The following is a 27,531-nucleotide window of genomic DNA, read 5'->3' on the forward strand; positions in this document are numbered from 1 at the left end:
TTTTCGGAAAATTTTCCGAATATTGAGGAAGAATTTCCATTTTTCTGTGGAAAAAGTATTCCTCCTACTGATTTCGGAAATATTTCCTACTAAATATTCGGAAAACCGTAATTTCCACCTAATTTCGGTATAAAAAGTGTTGTGTTAAAGGTGTGAGAATTAATTATAGTATATAAAAAACATGTAAACAAAAATTCCCTTTTTTCAATTTATCGTTGGTATATATTTAACCACATAAAAGAATTGAATTAACAGTATGGTATTATTCAATCGATAGCAACAACTAAAAAATTTAAGAGTACAAATTTTTGAATCATAAAAATGATGCTTTTAAATTTAAAAGTTATAGTCATTGACTCAAAAGCATATACTGTTAAATTAAAAATTTTTGTTTATTGATTCAAAAGGATTCACCTTCGAATTAACATAGTATGCTGTCAATTTGAGAAATATGCTTTTGTTTCAAAGAAAGTGATACTATCGAATCATTAGAATCGGTGCTTTCAAAACAACAGCATATACGTTAGGCAGCCCGTTATGACACTATTCAATGAATCAAACCCATATGTCATTGATTCAACAGCATTTTTTTCTCCGTGTATGTATATATATTTAAAAATAAATGAAAAATCATTTATAAATAAGTCTACATACACGTACTTTTTTGCGTGAAAGATTTTTGACGTAACTTTTCTAAGCGAATTTTCACTTACTTAAATTTAAAGAGTAATAATTAGTTTATTTTTACTGATTTAAATTTAAAAACTGATAAATTAGAAAAATAATTTTTCTACAAAATTGTGTCTGTGTATGCAGTAAGTAGTTCTTAAATATTCCTCAAAAATCTAAATATATATCATAAATTTAACGGAAATGTGAAAAGAAAAAAGTTAACAATACTATGAATCGGTTGGTCAACAGTTTTAAAGAGATTGAATCTTTCGAAATTCCATAGAAGTTAGAAAGAACAGATTTTACTCCACATGTTTCTTAAAACTGATACTTTGCAGCAGATTCTCATAGCCTCCCTTGGTCGAGCGCGTCTAAGCGTGCGCTCCCAATGGTTGAAGGCTCCATTAAAAAAAACCCTACGCACAGACAGCACTATAAGGCTGAGAGTTCAAATCGTGGTAGATAGATAAATAGATTCTTCCGTAAAAATGTAAATAATAATTTTTTTTAAATTAATTTACATTTTTTTTAATATATCAGAATACAATATAAACAGTTTTGATTTTTTACATAAATATTCAAATGATTTATGTAGAATTTTCGAATAAATAGTAAGAAATATTTCCGAAATTCATGGGAGATAATTCCTTTTATTTATTCGGAAAAATTTCCACCGGTTGGAGTTCCGTGCTGTCCGTATTTTTTCGGAAAAATTTCCGAAAAATTTTTTACAGTGTACTTAATACAAAAGTAAAGAATAGTACTTTTAGAGTACGTTCATTTCGAAATAACGAGGCATTTCTCATAACAAAGCCCAGAGATCTAAGAGCTCTACTAATGGTTTCCGAGATATGAGAATTAAATGATAAGGAACTATCGAGTATAATACCCAAATCACAAACCTGAGTCACCCTTTCAATTTCGTCTTGCCCAATTGTATACAAATAGTAAAGAGTACGTTTATTCTTGGAAAAAGAAATGACCGAGCATTTTTTAGTGTTAAAAGACATGTTATTTTGAAAACACCAACTTGTTAGTCTAATCAAATCTGATTGCAAATCAGTATGTCTTGGCCAATAGATGGATTTAAAATGTCTAAAAGACGTCTTTTAGACATTTTAAAGCCATCTATTGGCCAAGACATAGAACATGTATAGGACGTCTTTAAGACGTCTTTTTGTACAAATCCAAAAGACGTCCGCAAAAGACATCCTTAGGACGTCTTTTGAACAAGTGTGCCCACTAGGACAGTAGTATACTTATGGTAACTTTCTTTTTAAACCTTTCTTAGAAACTATGCTCTCCTGATTTTTTTATTTTTATTTATTTATTTTTTTTTATTTATTTTTTTTTTTTTTTTGCTTAGGGACTTTTGGGAAATCTGCCTACAGATACCTCGGAAATGCTCTCCTGATTTACCTCCAATTTTAGGAAATTTTCTAATTCCGGGTGTAAATCAATAGGGTAATGTCACCTTGAGTGGACCGCCTAAGCTTTTTTTGAAAAAATTCTTTATGAAAGCAAATTAATCAGAGGTTTCTATTCCAAGCTTTAGTTTAGATCCCTAATAAGTGTTTATACACTGTTAAAAATTTCGGGAATTTTTCCAAACTTTTGCATGGGAATTTTCCTAAAACGTGTTTAGAAAAAATTTTTTCCCAAAAAAAAAAATGGTAATTTTCCTGAGTGTTTAGAAATTTTTAGATACGAATTGAAATTTTTCTAAATTCTGTTGGGAAGAGGATTTTTATAAACGTTTGAGGGAATATTTACAAATTTTTAGGAATTTTTTTTTCTAAATCTTTAAAGGAATTTTTCCAAATTGTTGCGGGAATTTTTCTACTTTATATATTACATGCACTGTAATGTAATTACAATGCAATTAATTAATTAATATAGTTAGTTATTTTTTACTGATTAAAATTTAAAAACTGCTAAATTAAATAGAAAAATATTTTTGCTTAAAAAATTTTCTGTGTATAAAGCATTTTTTAAAATATTTCTCAAACATCTTAATACATGTCATAAATTTAACAGAAACATGAAGAGAAAAAAATTAAAGAATAAATCGGTTAGTGAAGAGTTTTGAAAATATTGGATCTTTAGAAATTTAGAAGAAGTCATAAAACAGGGTACGGTCCACATGTTTCTTACAACTGATTCTTTGCAAGAGATTTTCATAGCCGCCCTTGGTCGAGTGCGTCTAGGCGCAGCTCCCAAGGTTTGATGGCTCCATACAATACACTATACACAGTCAACACTATATACGACTAAGAGTTCAAATCGTGGTGTCGCATTTCCGTAATAATGCTAATAAAGCTTTTTTTTAGTTAATTTCCTTTCATTATAACATATCAGAAAACAATATAAACAGTTTTGATTTTTTATGTAAATATTCAAATAATATTCAAATTTTTCCAAATTCTCAGAAATTTTCCTAAACTTTGGGGATTTTTTCTAAATTTATAGGAAATTTTCTATAATTTTTTAGAAAAATTCCCTTATTTATGTTAGGAAATTTTTCTAAATAATTAGTGGAATTTGCTTCCTAAATTTTTTTGGGAAAATTTCCAAAAATTTTCTTACAGTGTAAGAAGTGTAAGTCTTGCAGCTGCAGACCATGTATGTGTCGCAATGTTTGCAAGTAAAACCGTTTTTAATAATTTTGGCACATACATGCAACTTTTTATGTCAGCCACCACAATTTTTTTGGGTTAAAGTGTGCTTAGGGCCACCGTGAAATGGCTGATAAGTTGGTTTAACAGTTTTTAAATAAAAGTCAAATGTCTTTTTTGCACCTTAGCTTTTTCATCCCGTTCTACCCTACGATTTTCATTTGAAGTATTTTCAAAATACAAAATTTATCCTTAATCGAACTATCATTATGCAGAATTCACATTAGATCAGATTTTGATTTCTCAAAATTTTTAATTGCTAAAATATTATTTGACAGTTTCACATCCGAAATTCAATTGTACAGAATTTATGATTAGTAGAATTTCCATTTGTTCTAACAAATGTTCATATGCTGTAGATTTTATTTTATAGAATTAAAATGTGACAGAATTGACATATGCACGAATTTCTAATTCGCCGATATCTCAAGAACACGAAAGTTTAGTTAATAGAAATATAAATTGTCCGAAAAGACTCCATTAGGTATAGATCTTTCTAATATTGAATTTCGGTTCAGTGAAATAAAAATTCGGCTAAAAAGGAATTCATTTTAACATTTTTTCTGTCAATTAAAAAATTGTTTAAATTACTGTTCTATTTAATATAAATTTTAGGAAATGAAAATGTTGAAAAATTAAAATTCGATCTAATGTGAATTCTGTTTAATGAAAGTTCGATTATGGACAAATTTTTTATTATAAAAATTCGTTGAAATGAAAATAAAAGTAAATAAAAATTCGCAAATACGAAATTTAGAATAAAAAAAATTCTGTTAAACAGAACTTGTACGATTTACAAATTAATATTGTTGAACATTTGTTTAAATTCTAAATCCTTTATTATATATTTTGCTTATCTACTCTGCATAAGACATTTATTAACAAGGATACATAAAAAGACGGATAAAGGAAATTTCTACCAGATGAAATTCTATATAATGATAGTTCTAACTTTGTTTTAGTGAATCGAAATGCGTATCAAATAATTTATTTTGAAAATAGGCTTATCGATAGTAAATGCAGCACCTGCAGTTGCAAATATTCCTCCTGAAATTTTTAAACTGGCCGACGTATTTTGTATCAATGAATCCGAGGTAAATAATATAGTAATAAAAACATTAATTTCAGATTTTAAGTTCAACAAAATTATTTTCACTTCATAGTAACTTTTTCTACATTTAGTCAAACAAATGTTACAAATAATCAGAATTGTATTTGCAGGCTGAAAGCATAACTGGAATTGAAAATCTTACACTTCAAAATGTTGAAAAAGCAGTTGACAAACTTTTACAAATGGGATGCAATACGATTATAATAACTTTAGGCTCCTATGGAGCCGTTTTCGCTTCCAAAGAGAACAAGAAAGTTAAATATATTCCGGCTGATAAAGTTAAGCCTGTTGATACTACAGTAAGTGGAGAATTTTAATAATCAACAGAAAATGAAAGTTAATTTTACTGTCAATAGGTTTTTTAGAAATTCTAATGAACATTCAAGAAAAATTTGTCATTTTATAACAAGTTTGGACTAATTTATGATGGTGAGCATAGAAATACATACATAGAAAATTCGAATATTCAATTGTTTTTAACCAAATTATGTTCATTATTGCCTTTGCCCCACATAACAAACTTTTTTTTTACTTTAAATTTAAAATATTTAGATACAAAATTAAACTAAAACACCACGCCAGTTGTGTAGAGAAATATTTAATTTATTTACATGTTACGTTTTTAAAAATTAAATACTTAAACTTATGTTTTAAAAAATTAAAGTTTGTTCAGTAAAATTATGATTTTATTTTTGAAAAACAATTTTTTTGTTATATTTCTTAAAATATTTGATATTTTTAGGTTTTTGTTTTTTTAATCAATTGGTCTGATTGCATTGCAACTTAATTTTTAATACCAATTGAAATAGAAAGAAAATAAAGGAGATATTTTAAAAAACGTCTTTGCCCCTCATAGCGCCTTTGCCCCACTCTCCCCTAAGAGAGATTCGGAGATGAAATTGAATTTTTACTCGGGCCAATAAGTAAAATTTGATTATTTTTAAAACCAATAATTCCTCAATAAAAAAGGCAGAATTGGCAGTGAGCGAATAGAATTGGCGGCGAGTTTCTGCCAATCAGAGATGTTAAAAATGGGTCTCAAAACCTATTTAAAATGCTAAATACTAAATGGTATCACAAAAAGTATTTCAAATATAAAATATAAAATAGTTTTCAAAAAGTTATTTCAAATGCAAAATAGAAAATACGCATTTTCAAAATGGTTTTACAAAATAAAATGCTTTTTTTTAAATGAACTTTATTTTTACGTAACTTTTTGACTTTTCCATAAAATAAGATTATTGTATCCCTTATGAAACTGTTTTATATATTATTTTATGAATTTGACTTTATACAATAAACTAATTTTTTGAAAAAATTGTAAGAAAACTTTTTCAGCAATTAAATAAAATATCTCATTTTCGAATGCTTGATGTGAAATCCTATATGTAAATATTAAAACTTTGAACCTGAAAATTTCCGTTTTTAGTATGTAAAAATGAATATTTTCCCATAAAGTTTGGTAAAATTTAAAAGAAAATGAATTAGCCGAAGAATCTCCTTAAAAGAAAAAATTGCTACAATATAAAAAAATTTTTCTTGTATTTTGCATTTTCAAATACAAAATAATGAAAAAAACCATTTCAAATCAAAATGCAAAATGGTTTTCGGCAAATGCATTCAAAATGTAAAATGAAAATAGGCATTTTGCATTTTCTATTTTGCATTTGAAATAGATTTATTTGAAATAGTTAACATCTCTGCTGCCAATACTTTTTCGAGTGAAAACCGTATTAGGGGCATTCTGACAATCCTGCTTTCTCACCGTCAATTCTATCCTCTTGAATCTTTCGATTTCACGCTTATTGACTCGATTTGATATTTTAATCAAAAAGACTGATTTTTTTGTTCACGGTAATGGATCAGAGCTGTAATGAATCACTTTAATTTATTCAAAAGTGATAAAAGTCAGAGTAATTTCGGTTTCCGATCAAAATAATGTACTTGGTATACTGTAAGTTTGTACCAAGTTTCATTGTTATTCATTTATTATTCTTAAAAATATGGTAGAGAAAGTGATTTGACGCTTGAAAGTAAATTTTTGAAGTCTTCGTTTTTTTGTTATATCTTTTTCAAAATTACTTGTAAAAAATTTTGGTATATCAGGTTTTGAGCTTTAAACATTTGTTCTTAAAGAACAATTGATAATTTTTGTTTAATACTTAAGTACACTATTGCATACAAATAATTTACACAAAGACAATTTAAACGATCTATCCTTGAAAGGTAACAAATTTACTATTTCTTATCCTTAATTTTACCTAAATAGTAATTTGGATATATATTTTCTTTTGTGCCAACAATATTAAATGACATTTTATTTTATTAAAATTAAGAATCGTTAAGAAGTATGGACAATAGGGTGGTCCAAAAAACTAAAAGTCAGAATTTTTTTGCTCTCACCCCCCAGAATTGAAGTTTATAGGAAAAAAAATACCCCTGTTTTTTTCTTCATAATAAAATAATATTAACCCGTGCCTCAAAGCCCCTCAATTTTCTTATGTATTTTAAATGAGAAAAAAAACATTTTTCGTAAATTTAATATAAAATCTAGAAAAAATTTTTTTTTTCACTCGGTTAAGGATGTTTTTCTTCTAGAGTATTTAAGGAATAAAATTCTTTTACATATTTAACAAATTTTTTATTTTCTATATTTTTTTTATTTTTGAAAAATTCTCAAAAAAGGAAAAAACGGTAATTTATTATTTTTTATTCGTTATTATAATTTTTTCTCATTGATTGTAATACAATGGTTTTATGAATTTAATATTTGATAGATTCATAAAAGCCAATTGAATTACAATAGATGAGAAAAAATGATAATAAGTAATAAAAAATAATATATTACCGTTTTTTGAGAATTTTTCAAAACTAAAAAAAAAAAATAAAAAATATGTTAAATATGTAAAAGGATTTTATTCCTTAAATACTCTAGAAGAAAAGCATCCTTAACCGAGTGAAAAAAAATTTTCTCTAGATTTTATATTAAATTTACGAAAAGTGGTTTTTTTCTCATTTAAAATACATAAGAAATTTGAAAGGCTTTGAGGCACGGGTTAATATTATTTTATTATGAAGAAAAAAAACAGGGGTATTTTTTTCCTACAAACTTCAATCCTGGGGGGTGAGAGCAAAAAAATTCCGACTTTTTTTTTCTTAACGTATTTTTGGACCACCCTAATGGACAACACCCATATTTCGAAAAAGTTATTTTTGTGGAAGACTCTAAATGTATTGGTTTAAATACCAAGAAAAGAAACACATATTAAAAGGATAGTGGATTTCGAGCAATGAACTCGTGTTAGCCAACTTTAAGAATTTGCAAGCTTGCAGAAAGCTTGCCTGGCAACAAAGAAGTTTAATAAACTGTGTGCAACAGTCTCCCCACTATTAACATTTTTATGAAATAGTTTGAATTGAATAAAATAAATTAAATCAATTAAAGTCTCATTGATATTAGAAATATCAACCTCCGTCTAACGCACTTAAAATCGATTGATTAAATAATATCATCAACCTAATATTTAAATGCAGTGACCCTGTAGTTTGAATATTGTAAGTTGATTTGAAATTATTAATTTATTATTGTAGGAACAAATCAAATAAGATTCTTTATAAAGAAATAAGAGAAAAGAAGCGATAAGTAATTTTTGATGACAATACCCAAGTGCGAAAACCAACGCGGCCCAACACTGGCCCAGTATTGGCAAAGCTGGCATCGAGACTTGGCAGACAATATTGGCCCGACTTTGCGCCGACTCTTGTGGTGTTAACAGCGGTTGGACGTCGGCAGCCAGATCTCGGCAGACATTAATGGCCCAATATTGGCTGCCATTACTCCCCCAGTGTTGACAAAATTAGAAAAAAATAAAAATAATTTTTTTTTTATTCAATTAACTAATTACACTGTAAAAAAATCTGGTGTAAAATAACACAAAACTTGTAATTTCACACATCAAAATTATAGGTTGTACGTAGTAAATTTATTTCGTTCCAAAAGTAGTTTTACTATTTTTAATAATTTTACATTATACGACTATGTAATTTAATAGTTTTGTGTAAATTTACTACGTCCGACGTAGGAAAATTTGATCACTATGTCCGACGTGGTATTTTTACATTGCGTGTATTTCTACACTTTGACGTAATATTACGTCGCACGATCTGTACAATTACATGGCGAATGTAATTTTCTTATTCCTTTAAGATTTTCGAAAAATTTTCAAGTTTTTATAAATAACTCTAAAAAAGTGTATATAATGTACATTTATAGAAAGTATATGCTAATTCATAAGTAAATAATAATATTACAAAAAGTTTTGGGCTATATTTCATAAATACAAAAAGTTACGACTGAAAATATTATTTCAAAAAATATTTGCAGGTTATGTAGATTACAGTCGGCGTGTAAAAATACCACGTCGGACATAGTGACCAAACTTTCCAACGTCGGACATAGTAAATTTACACCAGATTTTTTTACAGTGTAAAAAAATTTGAAAAATTTGAAAAATTTGAAAAATTCTTACCTCTCGCAGGGATCGATACCTGAACCTGACGCACCACAGCCTAACACTCTGACCACTCTGCTACTCTGATTTGAAGTCGAGGAAGCAAATGGGTTCTTATAAGCTACACTACACTGGCCGATACTGTGCCATTGTTGGGCCGAGCTACGTCCCAATATTGGCAATTATAATTTGCCATCATAGATACAAAATGATAGACATTAATGTGCCATTCCTGGGCCAAGCTATACCCCAATTCTGGCAATTATATTTTGCCATCAAAGATACAAAATTTTTGCCATTAAAGTGCCACTAATGAGCCATTAATGGACCGATCTTCGTCACATCACTGGCAATTGAATTTTGCCATTAAAGATTGATCAACTTTACCAATATTGTGCCGTTATTGAGCCAAGCTACGTCCCAATACAATTAATTCATGGCAATTATAATTTGCCATGAAAGAAACAATTTTTTTCCCATTAAAGTGCCAATAATGAGCCATTAATGAGCCGATCTTCGTCACATCACTGGCAATTGTCTTTTACCATTAAAGATTGATCAACTTTGCCGTGAATGTGCCATTATTAGGCCAAGCAACGCCCCAATTCTGGCAATTATATTTTGCCATCAAAAATACAAAATTTCTGCTAATAAAGTGCCATTAATTTGCCTTTAATGGGCCAATCTTCGTCACATCATTGGCAATTGAATTTAAAAAAATTTTAATATCAAAATTCATGCTATGTTTTTAATATTTAATTATTATCTAAAAATTTGACTAGAATCCATTTTGAAATCAATTTTTACTAGAAAATTCTACGAGAATTTAATTATTTGAATGCAAAAATAAATAATTTATTGAATAAATTAAAAATTTCTTAATTTTTAGATAATAAAGGAAAAATTTTACTCAAAAAAAGGTTTCTGTTACATTTATTTACGAATTTCTTTAATTGTAAAATTATTTGAAAACATTAATAACTTCTTTTTAAAATTAATACTTAATTAAGCTTTTTCAAAAAAATTAATTCTTTAAATTTGATAGTTAAAAATATAAAAAATTCGAAGTTTTGAATATTTTAATTTGAATCCTTTTCAAGCTTACTCAATTATTTAAATACAAAATAAATAATTTATTGAATAACTGAATGTTTCTTAAAATTAAATTCTTATAAAAAATTTTACCAAATTAAAATGCCATTAATGTACCTTTAATGGGCCGATCTTCGTGACATCACTGGCAATTGAAATTTGCCATTAAAGATTGATCAACTTTGCCAATATTGTGCCGTTATTGAGCCAAGCTACTTCCCAATACTGGTAATTATAATTTGCCATGAACGATACAAATTTTTTGCCATTAAAGTGCCAATAATGAGCCATTACTGGGCCGATGGTCGGCACATCACTGGCAATTGTCTTTTGCCATTAAAGATTGATTAACTTTGCCATGAATGTGCCATTATTAAGCCGAGAGCTGGCCCAGTCTTAAAAAATTTGAAATTCTGACCATCGGCGCCATCATTGGCCCAGTAATGGGACGTTTTTAACACCAATACTGGCCCAGTAACTACTGCCAATTCTCGGCAGACATTACTGCACCAATGATGGGCCGTTTTTGCAGTCTTGGCATTTCGCACTTGGGTAGTGTCATTTTTCAAGTGACATAACTTGGATTATTTGAGGAAAAACACAGAAGTCTAAGGGTAATAACAATATATAAAATATGTTATTTTTATTGGTGAGTCGATTAACCCCTTCGCAGTCAAGACCAAAATCTCATAAGGGTACAGTCACACGATCTCATGCAAAACTTATGCATGCAGGTTGCCATGGTAGCGTTTAAGAGTGAGAGAGATAGGAAATTATTCTATCTCTCTCACTCTTGAACGCTACTATGGCAACCTGCATGCATAAGTTTAGCATGAGAAGGTCTGAACGCTCCCTAAGTGGGCTCAAAATGTCGACAACTTTTTAAAAAACTAAAATTTGCTCTAATGAGCATACTATTGTATTTGAAGTCGCTGATTACGAATCCGATTTCAGATTTTGAAAATTCAAAATAGCGGATCCAATTTGGCGAATAAAATTTTCTAAAATTTACCGGATTCATTTGAAACTCATTACTAGAGGGTTTTCTCTGATTACGAAAAACTTTTGAAACGATAATAAATACAAAATTTCCCCCCGCAGTCAGCTGTTAAGTATACTACGTTACTTATGACCCCAGAGTTTACCACGTGGAGGTATGCGGTCGGATTTTACACTTCTTTATTTATTTTGTTTTTTTATATATTTTTTTGTTCTTATATTGGATCCGCCATTTTCAAAACCGATATTATAGTTTTAATCTACGACATCAACAAATCCCAAGTAACAACTTTTAAGTAAATCTGATAAATTTTTTAAAATAGCGCCAGCCATATTCTAAACGCCACATTGTATTTTAAAAATCTTATGCTCGATTCGTAATCAGCGACCCCGAAAACCGCCGAGTAACAAGTTTCAAATGAATCGGACGAGTTTGTAAAAACGTTGTCCGCTATATTGGATCCGCCATTTTTAATTTTTAAAATCTGTAATCGGATTCGTAATCAGCGACCCTGAAATCCCGCGAGTAACGAGTTTTAAATGAATCGGACAAGTTTTTGAAAATGTCGTCCGCTATATTGGATCCGCCATTTTGAATTTTTAAAATCTGAAATCGGATTCGTTATCAGCGACCCTGAAAACCCCCGAGTAAAAAGTTTCAAGTGAATGCGATGATGAATTTTAGAAAATGTCGTCCGCCATATTAGATCCGCCATTTTGAATTTTTAAAATCTGATATCAGATTTGTAATCAGCGACCCCGAAAACCCCTGAGTAACAAGTTTCAAGTGAATTTGATGAATTTTTGAAAATATCCGCCATTTTGAATTTTTAAAATCTGATATCGGATTCGTAATCAGCGACCCCGAAAACCCCTGAGTAACAAGTTTCAAGTGAATCCAATGAATTTTTGAAAATTTCGTCTGCCATATTGTATCCGCCATTTTGAATTTTCAAAATCTGATATCGGATTCGTAGTCAGCGACCCCGAAACCCCCCGAGTATTAATTTGTGGACAAATCTGTCTGTTTTGGTATCCAAAAATCTGCTTGCGTCTATACACGTCATCGACAGTTTGAGCCCACCTGCACCATGACGTGTATACACGTCATTGACTGCCAAGGGGTTAAGTATTGTCTACATACACATATAAAAACATACACAACAGAACATTTATTCTTAAACACATATCTTGTAACAAATACAAAGTTAGTATTTTGCATAGAAATTGTCATAGTTTTTTTTGTTTAAGCATTACATATCTAATTTCGTATTAATTTTGGGCATAATTAAATGATTTAAATGTCAATTATAATATATTGAAGTTATAATCACTGTGCGATGCTGCCACCTACAGGTGTACTTTTGTTATTAGTTGTGAACAGTCGTCGTTCTCAGTCGTTGTCGGTATACGTTTCAAATAAGAACATTTTTGTCTTTACCTCATGTATAATTATTTGTATTTAAGTTGAATTATATTCTTTATTCATAACACAAATTATTTCTCATTGACAGTTTACCTTAATAGATTATGGGCCCAGGTACATAACAGCCAGCAGAGTACATCGAAAATAAGTGTGAAATTGATGTTTGTGTGTTTTTTGAGGTTAAGTGAAGGCGTGCTATTTTTTTTGTTCTTTGTGGATTCAGTCACTGTTTATGAACGTAGTAGTTAAATCGAAACTAGAAAAATGTCAGATTTAAAAGTGAAAATTGAGAAACTCGTGGAAGCGTGCAAATGCTCGAGCGGCAGCGTTGATTGCAAGTGCTCTTAGTCAACAAGTGTCAGATATAGTTCTAACCTATACAAATGCGAAAGATATATGGGATAAATTAGTGAGTGTATATGAACAAACCAGTATACAAAGACTGAGTTTATTAATGACTGATTTTTTCAGCTTGCAACGTGAATCAGAAATCGATGTCGCCGCTTATGTAGCAAAGGTAGAAAAATTGTTTGCTGACATGAACACTGAACTTCGTTGACGGGGATTTCATGATATTCCAGTAGAGTTACTTCATGGACAAATATTAGCATCAGTTGGTCCTGAATATCAAGAATTTAGTAATGTGTGGGAATCTCTCCATGAAAACAAGAGAACAACAAACAGTTTAATTGAAAAATTGTACACAATAGAGAAGCGTCTAATGTCATCAAACTCTGTTGCTGAATCAGGTGCTTTTGCCGCTCAATCGTTTTCAAAACCAGTAAAGAAATTGTACCAGTCAAACGAAACTCATGGTAAATCAACAGAAAATAAAAAAAAATGATAAACCTGGTTCCAAATCCACATACAGATGTTTTCACTGTGGAGCCGCTGGACATGTTCGCAAGTATTGTCGAAAATTAAATGAAAGTAAGAAAAATGATAATCCTTCATCCTCAAAAGATAACAAAAGTACAGCATTTTCAGCAACATCTGAAAACGGACATTCTGATACTTGGATTTGCGATTCAGGAGCAAGTCACCATATGACTGCAAATAAACAGTATTTTGTCAGCTTCAAGAAGTTTACTGTTCCGGTGAATGTGCAAGTGGCAAGTAAAGAAAAAATACGAGCATATGGTTGTGGACAAGTTAATGTTGAAATGTTGGTTGAGAGAAAATGGAAACCTGGACACTAAGAGAATGTTTGGTATGTGCCTGACATAGGGAGACACTTATTTTCTGTTCAAAGTGCGACGAAACACGATATGAAAGTAACAATGGATCAGCAGAAAATATTGTTATTTAAAAATGGTGTGACTAAGGCTACGGGAAATTGGAAAGTGGACGCGTATGAAATGAATATGCGTGTAGTTTCGCCGAGACATCCTGCTCTAGTTAATATTGCAACTTCTATAGAAACGCTTCAACTTTGGCATGAGAGACTTGGTCACCAGGATAAGCGGCATGTTAAGAAAGTGATTGGCAGAAAGAACATCGAAGTTGAGGCATCGGATAATTTGAGTTTCTGTGATGTTTGTGCCTTGAGAAAAGCACATAGAAAGCCTTTTAAATCACGGCTCAACAAAGCGAGTACAATTGGGGAAGTCATTAATGCTGATGTGAACGGTCCTATGTCAGTAAGCGGTTTACGTGGTGAGAGATATTTTGTCCTTTTCAAAGACGATTTCAGTAAATCCGCCGACTGTTTTTCATTAAACAAAAAAATGAAGTGTCAAAGTGTTTGAAATTTTTTTCTATTCTATTTGGGTTCAAGCCTGTGAAACTGTTGCTTACCTGCTTAATCACACAGGAAAATAGCCGATGGATGAAAAGTCACCAGCTGAATTATGAAATGGTCGAGGTCTTGATAAACTTGATCATTTTCGAATTTTTGGTAGTGAATGTTACGTGCACATACCAAAGCAGTTTCGCAAGAAGTTTGACAACAAAAGTATCCTGCGGTAAAATGGTCGGATATTGGAATATTCGAGATGGTTACCAAGTATTTGTGCCGTCACTTGGTAAAATAATGAATTCTCATGATGTTTACTTTAAACTAGAGCGTGTATGTTCGGAAGCTCTTGTTGATGTAGCAGCGAATGATATTCAAAACAACGTATTGAAACATGACGACAAAGATAAAGCATCTGTTGTTTCGGAATACAAAGACGCAGAAGACAGTGATCACGACACCGGGAGAGAAACGAACGAGGAAAATAACACTTCTAATAATCGTCCGAAACGAGAAACTAGCAAACCTGCGTGGATGACTTCTGGAGAATATGCTCTAAAAGCAGCTGTTGAAATTCAGGATCCAGAATCATACGAGGAAGCAATAAACTCTAGCTCAAAACAGGAATGGATAATCGCAATGAAAGAAGAAATGGAGGCTCTTAAAGAAAACGATGCTTGGAAACTTGTGCAAGCACCGGAAGGTGTGAAATTAATCAAAAATCGTTGGGTATTGCGGAAAAAGTACAATGAAGACGGAAGTGTTCAGCGTTTTCGTGCAAGGCTTGTGGCGAAAGGATATGTGCAAAAGGCTGGTATTGATTATCAAGAGACATTCAGTCCTGTAGCAAGACTTGATACAGTGAGAAGTGTTTTAGCAAAGGCTGCTAAAGAGGATCTAATGTTGCGTCAGTTTGATGTAAAGTCAGCTTTTCTACACGGCTTTCTTCAGGAGGAAGTATACATGTGTCAACCGGTTTTGAGGATGGATCAAATCGGGTGTGTCGTTTGAAGAAGAGCCTCTATGGACTTAAACAATCGCCTCGTTGCTGGAATCAACGTTTGGTTAAATTCATGAATGAACAGGGGTTGAAGCAATCATCAGCTGATCCTTGCTTATTTATCCGATTTGAAAATGATTCAAAGTTAATAATTGTATTTTACGTTGATGATGGAATAATAGCTGGAAACAACAAAAAGGAAATTGACAAGTTTATTCATCAACTGGGTCTCGAGTTCAAGATTGCAACAAGTGATTTGAACAACTATTAGGGAATGCAGATCTATCAACGTGTAGATGGAATCTTTGTGTGTCAAAAGCTATATGTTGAACAAATTTTACATCGATTTAAAATGGACCACTCAAATCCAGTGAAAACTCCTTCAGATAGAAGTGGTGGAGGATCCTCTTCTTGTCTACTTGCTCAGGAACCATACCGTGAGGCAGTTGGATGTCTTATGTATCTAACAACAGCGACACGTCCAGATTTAGCGTTTGCAGTTTCTCACGCTGCTTGATACCTACAAAGCCCTACTGAAGCAAATTGGCTTGAAGTGAAAAGGATTTTTAAATACATACATGGAACTGCAGATTATGGACTATTTTTCTTGAGATGCCCGAAGAGAAAACTTGAGGCGTTCACTGATTCGGACTTCGCAGAAGATACGAAAACTAGAAGATCTACAAGTGGTGTTGTTGTCACATACGGAGGTACTGCAATTTCATGGTCAAGAAAACTACAAAATTTAGTAGCCTTATCTACTACGGAGGCTGAGTTTGTGGCATACAGTGAAGGAGCCAAGGAACTACACTACCGTCGGGAATTATCGGTACGGCTGCACACGCACGGCCCAAAAACATACCAATCTTTAAATCACGATTTTTTTGTAAATACAAATGTCAGAAAATTAACAAATATACCATTCGAAAGATTATTAAATTCTACAATTAATGGTACATAACTGTAAATTTTAATAATTTATACAAAGATTGCAGCAATCGACAAATTTGACAAAAAAACATTTTAAAATACAATTTTTTTGGAAATTTTTTTAACCTCTGCACATTTTTTAAAAATTGTAGAAAAAATTTAAAACTTACATAAGTGTAATTATTTAAATTTCATCTTTAATTTAAGACCACAAGAGTTTAAAAATCTTTTTCGGTTCGTGAGATATCATTATAAACGTCCGAGCATGTTTTTTGACAAATGCTTTGAATTAGTCGATTTTGAACGGTTTTTGGCTGAAAATGCTCGTCCGTCTATAATGATATCTCGCTAACCGATTAAGATTTTAGAATTCTTTTGGTCTTAAATTAAAGATGAGACTTGAATGATCACACCTATATAAGTTTCAAATTTTGTCTGCAATTTTTAAAAAATGTGCAGGGGTTGAAAAAATTTCCAAAAAAATTGTATTTTTAAAATTTTTTTGTCAAATTTGTCAATTGCTGCAATCTTTGTATAAATTATTAAAATTTTCAGTTATGTACCATTAATCGTAGAATTTAATAATCTTTCGAATGGTATGGTTTAGTGCCCAAAAACATACAAATCTTTAAATCACGATTTTTTTGTAAATACAAATGTCAGAAAATTAAGGGGACTTTCTGGTTTAGAATTGACAAAAAAGGAAGGTTTTAAAACTTTTATTGTAAGAACAGTATTAAAGAAATTGTAAAAACTATTTTTGGACATTGTAGCACATTGCGTAGAGAAAATTTAAAAAATATGTTTGAGTGTATTTAGTTCAATTTCATAGCTGTAGGTGGCGTCTTCCAAAAGATACCTTTTTTTTGGTACGTTAGATTCCGGGCAACCTGTAATACATAAATTCAAGTTCCAAACGGGAATCTCTTCATAAGGATTTATTCTTGTGCCTAAACCTCAAAAACGATTTTTTTAAAGGTTTTTTTATTTTATATGTACATTTTTCTCAAAAACTCGCAAAAACGCCGTGTTTTTGGGTCAATTTACCTCCATATAAAAACACAGGCGGTAGAAATATGAGTTTTTAGAGGTTTAGGCACCAGTTTTTTAAATAAAGAATCGAAAAAATTTTGGGATTTCAAAATCGGTTCGGTAGATTTCGAGAAAAGCTCTGTACCAGTTTGAAAAATGAGTTTTCGAGAAAAACGCGTTTAAAGTTTTCATAACATAATTCATTGAGTCATGAATATCAAACAACTTTTTATTACAACAGAACTTCGTATCCCGCTGTTTTTGGGGTCGCTGATTACGAATTTGATGTCCGTTTTTGAAAATCCAAAATGGCGGATCCAATATGGCGGACGAAAAAATAAAAATTCAACCGGATTTGCTTAAAACTTGCTACTCGGGGGTTTTTGGGGTCGCTGATTACGAATTTGATGTTAGTTTTTGAAAATACAAAATGGCGGATCCAATATGGCGGACGAAAAAATAAAAATTCAACCGGATTTGCTTAAAACTTGCTACTCGGGGGTTTTTGGGGTCGCTGATTATGAATTTGATGTCAGTTTTTGGAAATTCAAAATGGCGGATCTAATATGGCGGACAGTATTACTTTCAAAATTGATAATGAAGTATTTGATTCAAACGCAATGCTTTAAGATTTTGAACATATGCTATTCATTCAACAATATCTGCTTTTGGCAGCCCGCAATAGCATATCTTTAGATTCTATAGCATTTTTTTTTCAGTGTATATGTATTTAAAACGTTCCTAGAACGTTAATGTTTTGTGCCTATATTCATAACTAGCAATCTCAAAAGGCCACAAGTAACCATTTTCAACTAAATTTAATTAATTTCTTAATCTTTGTCCGCCATATTAGATCCGCCATTTTGTATTTTCAAAAACTGACATCAGATTCGTAATCAGCGACCCCAAAAACCCCCGAGTAACAAGTTTTAAGCAAATCCGGTTGAATTTTTATTTTTTCGTCCGCGATATTGGATCCGCCATTTTGTATTTTCAAAAACTGACATCAAATTCGTAATCAGCGACCCCAAAAACCCTCGAGTAACATGTTTCAAGCTAATATCAATAAAAGAGGAACACCAAATATGTAAATAAGATAACTGTAGATTGTTGTTGAAATACATACCGTCATAAATATTGTTATAACTTTTGTTTTTGTACATATTTTTTAAAAATCGTTTTGGGACAGTAATTCTATGATACTAAGGAACATTTTTAAGCAAAAAAAAAATCGATTTTTTTGAAATTCTAAACCAGAAAGTCCCCTTAACAAATGTTAATTTTCTGACATTTGTATTACAAAAAAATCGTGATTTAAAGATTTGTATGTTTTTGGGCCGTGCGCGTGCAGCCGTACCGATAATTCCCGACGGTAGTGTAATTTAGCAAAAACGTCTGCTTGGAGAATTAAGTTCTGGAGATGAGGATCTGCCGACTCTATTTGTGGACAATGCTAGTGCTGTGAAACTCACAAAAAATCCGGAGTTTCATAAAAGATCCAAACATATAGAAGTGCGGTACTATTTTGTTCGTGAGTGTTACTTGGAAAATCGAATTAATGTGGAACACATTGACGGACACAATCAGGTAGCTGATTTGCTAACAAAGTCATTGGAAAGAGTTCGTTTTGAATTCTTAAGAGATAAATTGAATATTGTGAATTAGAAATTTGTTTACAATTGTCATAACACATATTTCTATAGTCTTTTTGTTTACTTAACTTTTTTTTGTTTTATAATATGTGTATTTATTGGCAACTAAGATATCATCATGACCATAATTTTTGATTATTTAAAACAAATATCTGTGTCAGTGGATTAGGAAGAAGTATTGAAGTTATAATTACTGTGCAATGCTGCCACCTACAGGTGTACTTTTGTTATTAGTTGTGAACAGTCGTCGTTCTTAGTCGTTCTCAGTATACGTTTCAAATAAGAACATTTTTGCCTTTACCTCAGGTATAATTATTAGTATTTAAGTTGAATTATATTCTTTATACATAACACAAATTATTTCTCATTGACAGTTTACCTTAATATAATAAACACTAAGAATATTTTACAATAAAAGCAGTTGTAAAGTTTAATAAATATTGTTATACTATTGGAATAAATTGGAGATTATAATAAATATTATATTATTCTATTAACGTATTATGTTGGTGTTTTATTGAATATATTTCCTTTTCTATTCTAAAATAAATACTGTCTATTCGAAATCACTGAATTAATAGTGATATTTGGAAAGTATCCACTACCCTTTAAAATAAATGAACTTTTTTTTTTTTTATTTCTAAGGAATTGGGTGAAGCTCTGAGCCAATACGGATTCGTGTAAAAACCGTATTGGGACGTTTGACTCAATCTTTTTTTCATCCGCCGAATACGGTCTTATTTTAGCATTAAAATTAAAATCACATGAGCAGAGTACACATTATAAATTGAAAGCACAATTATCCTGGAATGTAAAAATACCAATTTCGATATGAAACAGTGAATATTTGTTAAAAATTGGTAAAAACAAAGTTTGACAAGCGCGACTGAGTTTACCATGTGAATAAATGAAGTGGTTAGTTTAAATGGACTAAAAGAAATCTACTTTTACCGACAGAAAGTTCCTAGAGAATAATTGTGGTAAATTCAACAAAACAATGAAATTTCATTGTTTTTCAATTCTCTAGGAACTTTCTGTCGGTAACAGTAGATTTCTTTTAGTCCATTTAAACTTACCACTTCATTTATTCACATGGTAAATTCAGTCGCGCTTGTCAAACTTTGCTTTTACCAATTTTTAACAAATATTCACTGTTTCTTATCGAAATCGGCATTTTTACATTCCAGGACAATTGTGCTTTCAATTTATAATGTGTACTCTGCTCATGTGATTTTAATTTTAATGCTAAAATAAGACCGTATTCGGCGGATGAAAAAAAGATTGAGTCAAACGTCCCAATACGGTTTTTACTCGAATCCGTATTGGCTCAGAGCTTCACTTAATTCCTAAACGCTCCACTCAATACTTTCTTTTTTACTGGGCAAATTCATCCCTGACAGCTCGCTTATATTATTAAGAAAAACCTATTTTATATAAAATATTAATAAAATAATCCTGTCAAGTTTAATTTCTTGTAATTTATATATTAATAATTATCAATGATAACCCGCTTTATTAAAAAAATAACTGGAGAATAGATTTTCTAAGTAAATAAATTTTGCATTTCGCTACAACTTTTTAAAATTTGAAAATTTCATGAAAATGTTTAAAGTTTAAATTAAATATGTTCCATTTTCAATATTCTTTGTTATAAATCTACAATAGAAACCAAAATTGTCAATACTGTAATATTATTTAATGATCTAAATTATAATTTCATTCCTGATTTAATACGCCCCGGGTAGTGATCCATTACGCCCCAGCCCGAGGCGTAATGGATCACCTTGCATTTCTCCAAAAACATTGTTCTAAAAAAAAAAGTATGAGTGTATATGAGTACCGTAAACTGGGGCTATTAGGAACAGATTTCAACTTTAAAGTCTTGCAACTTTTTTGTGTATTGAAATATTGCTGTAATTTTTTGTTTCTTTTCTTGATCTTGGCGAGCATATTGAAGGGTTAAATAATTGTCTTGATCCAAGCTGGAATTTTAAGCAAAATAGACGAAAAAGACGCATTTTTTCGAAATTACAAAATGGGGCTATTAGGAACAAGGCGGTAAAAACCATTGGAAAACTTATAAGTTAAAGAAGTTATTTTTTATTGCTCGAAAGTAAACACAGAATATAAAACAAATGTAACAATTTTGTTAACAAAACTATAAGAGCGAATGTGTGTTTTAAACGTTGCTGGTATCATCAGTTGAGGTCGATGATGGAATCACTGGTCGTTTTTTGCGACTTGTCGGTACCAACACTCTTTTACAATTTCGAATCATCTTTGGACACTAAAAACCAAATTAGGCGATAAAAAACAAAAGAAATTACGAAAAACTTACGTTTTGACAACACACTTTAACAATTCGGAAGAAATAATTGTGTTCCTTATATACCCGCCGTTTGTGAATTTTGGTTTTTGTTTCTAAAATCTTACTGTAAATACAAAATAAATATATTTATTACTTAGTGAACTCAATAAAGTTTCCCATAAGAAATCCCATTAATAAAAAAGAATCACTTTGAGAAGTTAAAAATGAAACAACTTACCTCAGCAATCAAATGTTTTCCACATTTGAAACTTCACTAAAATACATTAAGTCACTTACAAGCTACTATTGTTCACAAAATAATTAATAATCACAATTATTGCATTGAAAAGTGTTGCCAGTTACCGCAGCAACAATTTTTCAAGAGCAAATAACACAATTTATAAACGGCGCTAAACGATAAACGGCGCCGATAGCATCAACTCCACCCGAAGATAGAATTTTGTTCCTAATAGCCCCGGTTTACGGTATATGAGTATGAGTGTAAAAAGTATGAGGGCGTACTTTTTTTTAATTGAAAGCTGAGATGTTAGGCTAAGTTTTCCATATGATGAAATTTTTATTAAAGCAAGAATGACGAAGTTAAGCAACAAAAAGTGAAAAGTGATCCATTACGCCCCGGTCTTCCCTATATATTTTAATCTATTTTAATCAACCTCTTCTTACCGGGTCCCTAAATCATATGGTAATAGATAAACAGTACACAGTCGAGTCGATCAATAAACGTGAAATCGAAAGGTTCTAGAGGACAGGATTGTCAGAATGCCCCTAATACGGTTTTCACTCGAAAAAGTATTGGCAGAAACTCACCGCCAATTCTATTCGCTCACTGCCAATTCTGCCTTTTTTACTTGGTCCCCTCCTTTTCACAAATAATATATGGGCAAATTAAACGTCAGACACTCAACTTTATTTTAGTGTGCATTAAAATTTTGTTTAGAATAGTTTTAATGTATAAAAATATTATTAATTATCGTGAGATAAATTTAACCTAAAACTGAAGACAAAGTTTTACCATTTTTATCATATATAAAATGGAGGTCTAAAATTTTTTAAAAAGCACATATAATGATAGAAAAAACATTGTACTTTCTGACACTATTTTTTAAAAAATTCTAAGAGCTTGAAAAAAAGCATAAAAATTTAGCTTCGGAGATGAAATTATTTTAGCTATTGCATAAATTCAGTAGAATAAAATTGTTTAATTTCTTTTTTTTAATGATAAGTGCTAAATTTTTACTATAAAAATAATGGTTAAAAATTATTCACGGGTGTCCTCAACGAAAAAGAAGTTTTATGAAAATGCCTAGTGAAGCGGTTTACTGCATCGTATTTTAGGTATTTCATAGTGTCAAAATCTGTTTTTAGTGAAATCCTAGCCGATCGTTTTCATAGCAAAACACTAATAAACAATTTTTCGATTTTTTGTACTTTATCTATTTAAACCATGCAGTTATTAAAACACTTAAGAACGTTAATTAAAGTTATAATTGTTTTAAATCATATTCATAACATAAAAATTTTGTAGTAAAAGATATATTATGTAGTTGTAGAACAAAGAAAAAATATCCGGTAAAACCATTTAAAGTGAGTTAGAATATTTAAACGAAACTAAAGTCCCAGAATTTTTCACAAATCATATCGTGAGAAACTCAACAACTTATTGCGCTTAAGTCCATGATATTTTTTATTTGATAATTCAAACTCTGTTGGTACCACTCTCAGCCTAACCCAGAACCACGACGGAGACGTGATGGTACTGCGGATCCATTATTTTTTTTGTATTTTTTGTTTTTAATTTTTTTTTGTATTTTCTGGTTTTGTTAATCAAATTCTTTGGTAAGTGTAACTAAACGTTATGTCTTTATGTTTACTGTGGAGATCATTATGTAATAAATAAGAACGTTATAATAAATAATTGTCAAAGATTACAATGTAAAATTTAGATGTGTAATGAGGAATACTCCACTACCGCGATTCTTAATTTATGTTGATAGGAGGGATCGTCTATTACATTGATTTTGTAGCGGTTCCAGACATTCAAAAAGTCCCTATAAACAGACTCGCTAGACTGTTCTGACCATAACCCAAATCCCTCACCATCTAAAAAATGTAAGGAATGCTGTAAATGCTCAAATATTACGTGAATCTTTAATGTTACCGAAAGGTCTGTACTCTTGTAAGCTGTTTTTAATTCTTTTACATATTCATCTAAATTCGGTCTAGGTGTCGATGTAGAAAAGCAACATTCCACAATTTTATTCATAGCTTTGATAGTAGCAATAAAAGGTACTACTGCAAACTTGCCAACATTTGAATAAATGTGTGGATCATTAAAGGCATCTGATTCTTTTAGAAGTTTTCTACAAGCGCTGCCTTCAAAAATTTCGCCATGATAATTCTTTGAACAAATATTCAGTTTCTCTGGCCAGAGTAACGCTTTTTCTTTTGTAAGTAGAGGTACCAATCCATTCCAAAACACATGATTTACAAATCCTTGTAAAATGTGCAATTCAGAAATTACACATTTTTCAATAACAAGTGCATCATCATCTTCTTTGACAAGTGGTACATTGATAGTACTGTGATTTTGCATTGCCAGTTTCTTTTTTACACCTGCTAGCACAAACTGATCATAGTCATTTTTCAAATCTCCGTATATTTTTAAACGTAAGCAAGTGCTACTTACTTTTAAACATTCGGGCTCCACATTAGGTTCATCATCCTGCTCACTATCAGATGAAATGTCTTCTTCATTTGCTTTCAATTCTGATAATGTAATAAAGAAATACGGACACAGATACATTGAAGTCGCAGTCTGTTGACCATTAATGACAAGTAGAAGTTTGAAATCATATTTCAAATTTAATTTAAATATTGCGGGTCTTTTAGATTTTTGCGGATTGCCAACATCAAATTCATGTACATTGCTCTTATAAATATTATCTAATGTTTTTTTCTCAGAAACATGTTTTCGATAATTAGGCGGAACAGATTTTTTTCCCGCAGTGCTTCATAAAAAATTCGTCATTTTTTCATCTCTTTAGATGATGCGTCAGAATTAACGTGATAATTGTCTAAAATTTCAGTAGTAAAGACAACAGGTTTTTTTCAACTGGATTAACAGTCATTCTTAACCCGGTAAAAAGGCTTACATTTGAAAGTATTAAAGAAATTGAATTCCTTTTAATTCCTTTTTTGTCCTGAGTATATAAATAAAAAATTTTTAATTCCCTTTAATATCGTCACATAAATGTTGACCAAGGTATAGAAAGGAATTGAAAAGGACATAATTACAATTAATTACAAACGTAACCTAGTTTAATTTGAATTCTTAAATACAGAAAATTTATATAAGCTAAAATTTTGAAGATTTTCGACTCATTGATATAATTTCAAATAAGAATTGACTTTTAATGACTTTTTTATTTTTATTTTATATAAATAAAATTGATTTTAACCAAATTTAAACCAACTGAATGTGCATTTGTTTATAAATAGTGGGGGTAATCGGGAGGAAATTTTTCTCGCTATACCGAGAGACAGAGCCCTCGTTATAGAGAAGGTCGTTATAGCGAGATTTAAGTGTATTGATACAATATTACCTAAACATGTCAAGTCATATTATTTTCAATAAACTTTTTGCTCAAGTTTGATATTCAATATTTCCTTATATACGGACATTTAAATAACCTCACATAACCACGCAATATTTCCAACCTCGTTAGGCGAGGTCCTGTCCACTTTCGAAAAATTCTCGGTGCTGTATGGAATTTTATTTGCACTTTGGTAATTTGCACCCGATTATATGCACGTGGACAGTTGCGGTTGACGCCAGTTATCACCAGTTACAAAGTCAAGCCCATTACACGGAGAGAAAAAAAAGTGAGCCGTTTGATTTGGCAAGAGAGAGCTGTTTTCCCTTTATAAAGCGCAGCAGTTGCGCCGCAAACGTCGAACGGTTATACTTTTGAGGAGTATCGGTTCTCTTCTCCACACAAATAGAGCCGCTTACTTTCCAAAAAGTGTACCCGCTTTTCCTAAAAAGGAGAACCGTTCTCCCCTCGAGAGTAAGCAGCGTGCTTAACCTCAAGTTGAACGGCTGTTTCGCATTTAACGCAACCGCTCTACCGACAGGTAGAGCCGCTTACTTTTTTTTCTCTCCGTGTACAACTGTCACTAAAATCACTTTGAACAAAGCCATTTTCTTTTTCATCCTTTTCTCAAGTAACTTGGAGTTTGATTGGTTAATTTTTGTTAGTTTCCACCAATAAGCATTTGATTTACAAGGAATTAAAACGGATTAGATAGATCACAAATTTATTCCACTTTAAGTGATTAAAAAGTATTCATTCTATTATTATAAATTTTGAGCATTAAAAAGGATTCGTTTTATAGACGAATTTTACTTAATAGAAGTATTCAAATCTAGCTGACAAAAAAGGAATTCAGAAGTATTAAAAATTTTCGTCTTTTTATTGATGATGAAATAATTTTTAATACCTTTCTATTCAAGCCTTTTTACCGGGAACTGACGACCCAATGTACTCAACTGTATAGATGGGTTCCTGGTAAGAAGCGAGGAATTGAAAAGAATTCAGAAGTCTATTTCTTTTGAATGGGCGAATTTCCAAAATAATCCAATTCCTCGGTGGAGCAAGGAAAAGTAGCAAAATCTATTATTCTTAATTGACTTCACCAAAATATGAAACGCGCATTCAAAAGAGTGAGAGAGTACAACAAATCAGTAGAAATTTCTATTCCACTGAATTGCTTTACTATCACTCAATATTTCACTTGAAAAAAGGTTAGGTTTTGAAAACTTGACGTTAAACATTGAACACTTGAAAATTTCTTTCATTTATTTAAATAAGAGAATTTTTTATTTTATCGTAAGCACTGTGCGTTTTTAACCATATTTTCACTAGTTTTAATATTTCATTTTAATAATTTAGCACTGAAATCACAATGAAATTCACACAACGCGAAAAATAGCTGTCACTGCGTTTTAATTTAAGACAATAACTAAAGGAGCTCATACAAATAATTAGAAAGAAAAATTGTTAATTTTTGTTAATTGTTAATTTTCAAATTGTTTGTCAAAACTTCTATTCCTCTTAATGCGTTTCTAAAATTCGAAGCAGTCAATTGAAAAGAATAAACAATTTCTATTCGTTTGAATTGACTACGTAGAATCGCTTAAAGTCGATTAAAAAGAATAGCTATTTCTAATTTTTTTCAATTCGCTTTTACAAGATTTACTTTGTTCGATTCAAAAGGATAGGATTCTGTATTTTTTTTGGAACGTTGAGAAGCAGAAAAATTTTGCGCATTCAAGAAAATAGAAACTCTTAATTCTTTTTTATCATCTCATTGACACGAGCAATAGAGAAGAATTAATTTTTCTGATATTTTGCTGTTCATAGAGGAATTGGGTTTTTTTTGGAAATTCGCCTATTCAGAAAGATTAAAAAATCCTCGTTTAACAGAATATTTCTGGAAATTTAATCTTTTTCTATTCCTCGCTTCTTACTGGGAATATTTATCATAATTGAATTCATAGGCATATTGGATAGAAGAAAATTTTTTGAAAACTGTTGACGCGAATCGATTCTGTATAAAAAATTAAGGAATTTTAGTTTGGGTCATTTTTTTGTCCAAAGTCGTATTTTATTCACAAAATTGTTTTAAACCAATTATGCTGAATAAATATGGTGTTTCATCTCAAGCAAAAGCAATTGGAAATTAAAAACAAAAAACAGGTATATAATTTTTACAATTTGCCTATGAATCTGATTGTTAATTTTACTTTAAATCCATTTCTTAATTTTTTGCACAAAATCGATTGGCGACAATAGTTTTTAAAAATAAAATGTTTTTATTAATTTGTTTTAATAAAAAATTGGAAATTATAAACAAACAACCTCTGTTTTTAAGTTTGCCTGTTAATCCAATTTTTAATTTTTTAATGCAATGATTGGTCTCTTCATAAGACTTAATGGAATAAATATTGAAATTAATATTTTTTAGCATTTGTAAATTAATATTGTTTAAATAATCGATTATTGAATTGTTATATTTTTATTCTACTACTTTTAAATGTAAGTTGGTTATATTAAAATGGTCTTATGTAAAAAATGATGACTTCCTTGTAAAGATTAACAATATGAGGCATTTGTTAATTAAAATTGTTTAAATAATTTAAAGGTGTTATTTCATTGTTTTAACTTTAGAATGAAATATGTTGAAAGGTTTTATTAGTAAACTGCATAAAAGATAAAGAATTACCTATAAGATAAACAATTCTATTATTTATTTGTTTATTAAAAATGCTTAATTAATTAGGGTAAGGGTCCCGACGGTGGCCACC

General features: G+C 30.7%; 1 protein-coding gene across 2 annotated transcripts in view; it reads left to right on the forward strand.

The window, feature by feature from the left end:
* The window catches only part of LOC122505982 (ribokinase-like), a 182,393-nt gene that overhangs the window by 153,943 nt on the left and 919 nt on the right, over positions 1-27,531 (forward strand). For both annotated transcript variants that reach the window (XM_043617911.1, XM_043617912.1), the window contains 2 exons: positions 4,350-4,441; positions 4,569-4,757. In XM_043617911.1, coding sequence (XP_043473846.1) covers positions 4,350-4,441; positions 4,569-4,757 — 281 coding nt within the window. The remainder of the gene's footprint in view (positions 1-4,349; positions 4,442-4,568; positions 4,758-27,531) is intronic.

The sequence above is a fragment of the Leptopilina heterotoma genome, unplaced genomic scaffold (assembly GCF_015476425.1).
Source record: "Leptopilina heterotoma isolate Lh14 unplaced genomic scaffold, ASM1547642v1 Lhet_384, whole genome shotgun sequence".
NCBI lineage: Eukaryota > Metazoa > Arthropoda > Insecta > Hymenoptera > Figitidae > Leptopilina > Leptopilina heterotoma.